We start from the raw sequence: 1,217 nt of genomic DNA on the forward strand, positions 1-1,217 counted from the left end.
CTCCTCAGCATGCTTGCTTGTTTTTTAAGTAGGAGCTGACCACCAGCGTGCTGTGATCCCCGGTGCAGGGCTGCCCCCCCTGCAGCAAGACAGGGCTGAGGGTCAGGCAGGGCAGGGGAGGGCAGTGCCGATCTGCAGGGCAGCTGCGCACGCCCAAGAGGACTCACCATAATTATATTTTTCCTTAAAGATCCAGTTCTTCTGCCCAGGCCACCGCTGGTCCCAGTCACCTCCCACTCCACTAAGCATGGACTCCTCCTCCTCATACTCTGCTGTGTAATCTTCCTCCTCCTCTTCCTCTTCCTCCTCCCTGTCCCCCACATCCAGGTTGTCATCCTCTTCCTCCTCCTCCTCCTCCTCCTCCTCCTCCTCAGAGGGGTCGGTGTATTCCCAGAAGAGGGGCCAGAAGAGGTCCTTGTGGGACAACCACTCAGAGGATGTCAGGGACCAGTCATTGCTTGTCTCCTTCAACAAGTCCATCTCCATCTCGGCCTGAGGATCATCCACCACTTCGATGGTCACCTGGAGGCCAGATATGAGGCAGGGCTGTGAGCCGAGACACAGCCCTGGGACAGACCTACTAGCCCATGCACTGGTTCCCAGCCCAAGAGGCCAGAGATGCTTTGGGCTACAGGACCACGCAGTGAGCACAAGAGGTCTTGCCTCATCCAGAGGGACTGAGCAGGGGCAGAGCGGGAGGCGCAGGGGGGCTGGTGGTCACCCACAGGGACCAACACCACCCTTAGAAACTGAGAGTTCACCCCTGTAGGAGCATTTGCTCCTGCTCTACGGAGAGAGGCTGGGGGGAAAAGGCCATGAGCAAATTCCTCTGGCAAGGAGCTTGTCTGTGCCAGCTATTTGCATCTGATAGTTACCAAGAAGACAGATGGCAGCGCCCACACGGACCCTGCTCACGAGATCTTTCCTCTTAGGGAACCAAATGAGGCTGGTGAGCACATGCAGCGCTCGCTTGTATCCCCCCGCGGCCCGCCCAGACCAGCTCCCCACCTGGATGTTGGGGTTCTGGGCGCTCAGGTCCACGTTGGCCAGCCCTGGCAAGCTCTGCAGGTCCAGCACGAAGGGCAGGCTCTCCTCCCGGCCAGCGCTGCTGGGCTGGGGCACCGCCAGGCTCCTGGCAGCCTGCTGAGCCATCCCGCGGCGCCTGTGCCGCCGCGGGCCAGCCTGCCCGCTCTGCCTCAGCCCCCGCGCCTTGCCCA

General features: G+C 61.1%; 1 protein-coding gene across 1 annotated transcript in view; it reads right to left on the reverse strand.

Moving 5' to 3' along the window:
- Positions 1 to 1,217, reverse strand: part of ISM2 (isthmin 2) — a 6,253-nt gene that overhangs the window by 4,229 nt on the left and 807 nt on the right. The window contains exons 2-3 of the mRNA XM_009319509.1: positions 1,009 to 1,209; positions 168 to 522 (exon numbers count right to left, since the gene is read on the reverse strand). Coding sequence (XP_009317784.1) covers positions 168 to 522; positions 1,009 to 1,209 — 556 coding nt within the window. The remainder of the gene's footprint in view (positions 1 to 167; positions 523 to 1,008; positions 1,210 to 1,217) is intronic.

Source organism: Pygoscelis adeliae, unplaced genomic scaffold, assembly GCF_000699105.1.
Source record: "Pygoscelis adeliae isolate BGI_AS28 unplaced genomic scaffold, ASM69910v1 Scaffold71, whole genome shotgun sequence".
In the NCBI taxonomy this organism is placed as follows: domain Eukaryota; kingdom Metazoa; phylum Chordata; class Aves; order Sphenisciformes; family Spheniscidae; genus Pygoscelis; species Pygoscelis adeliae.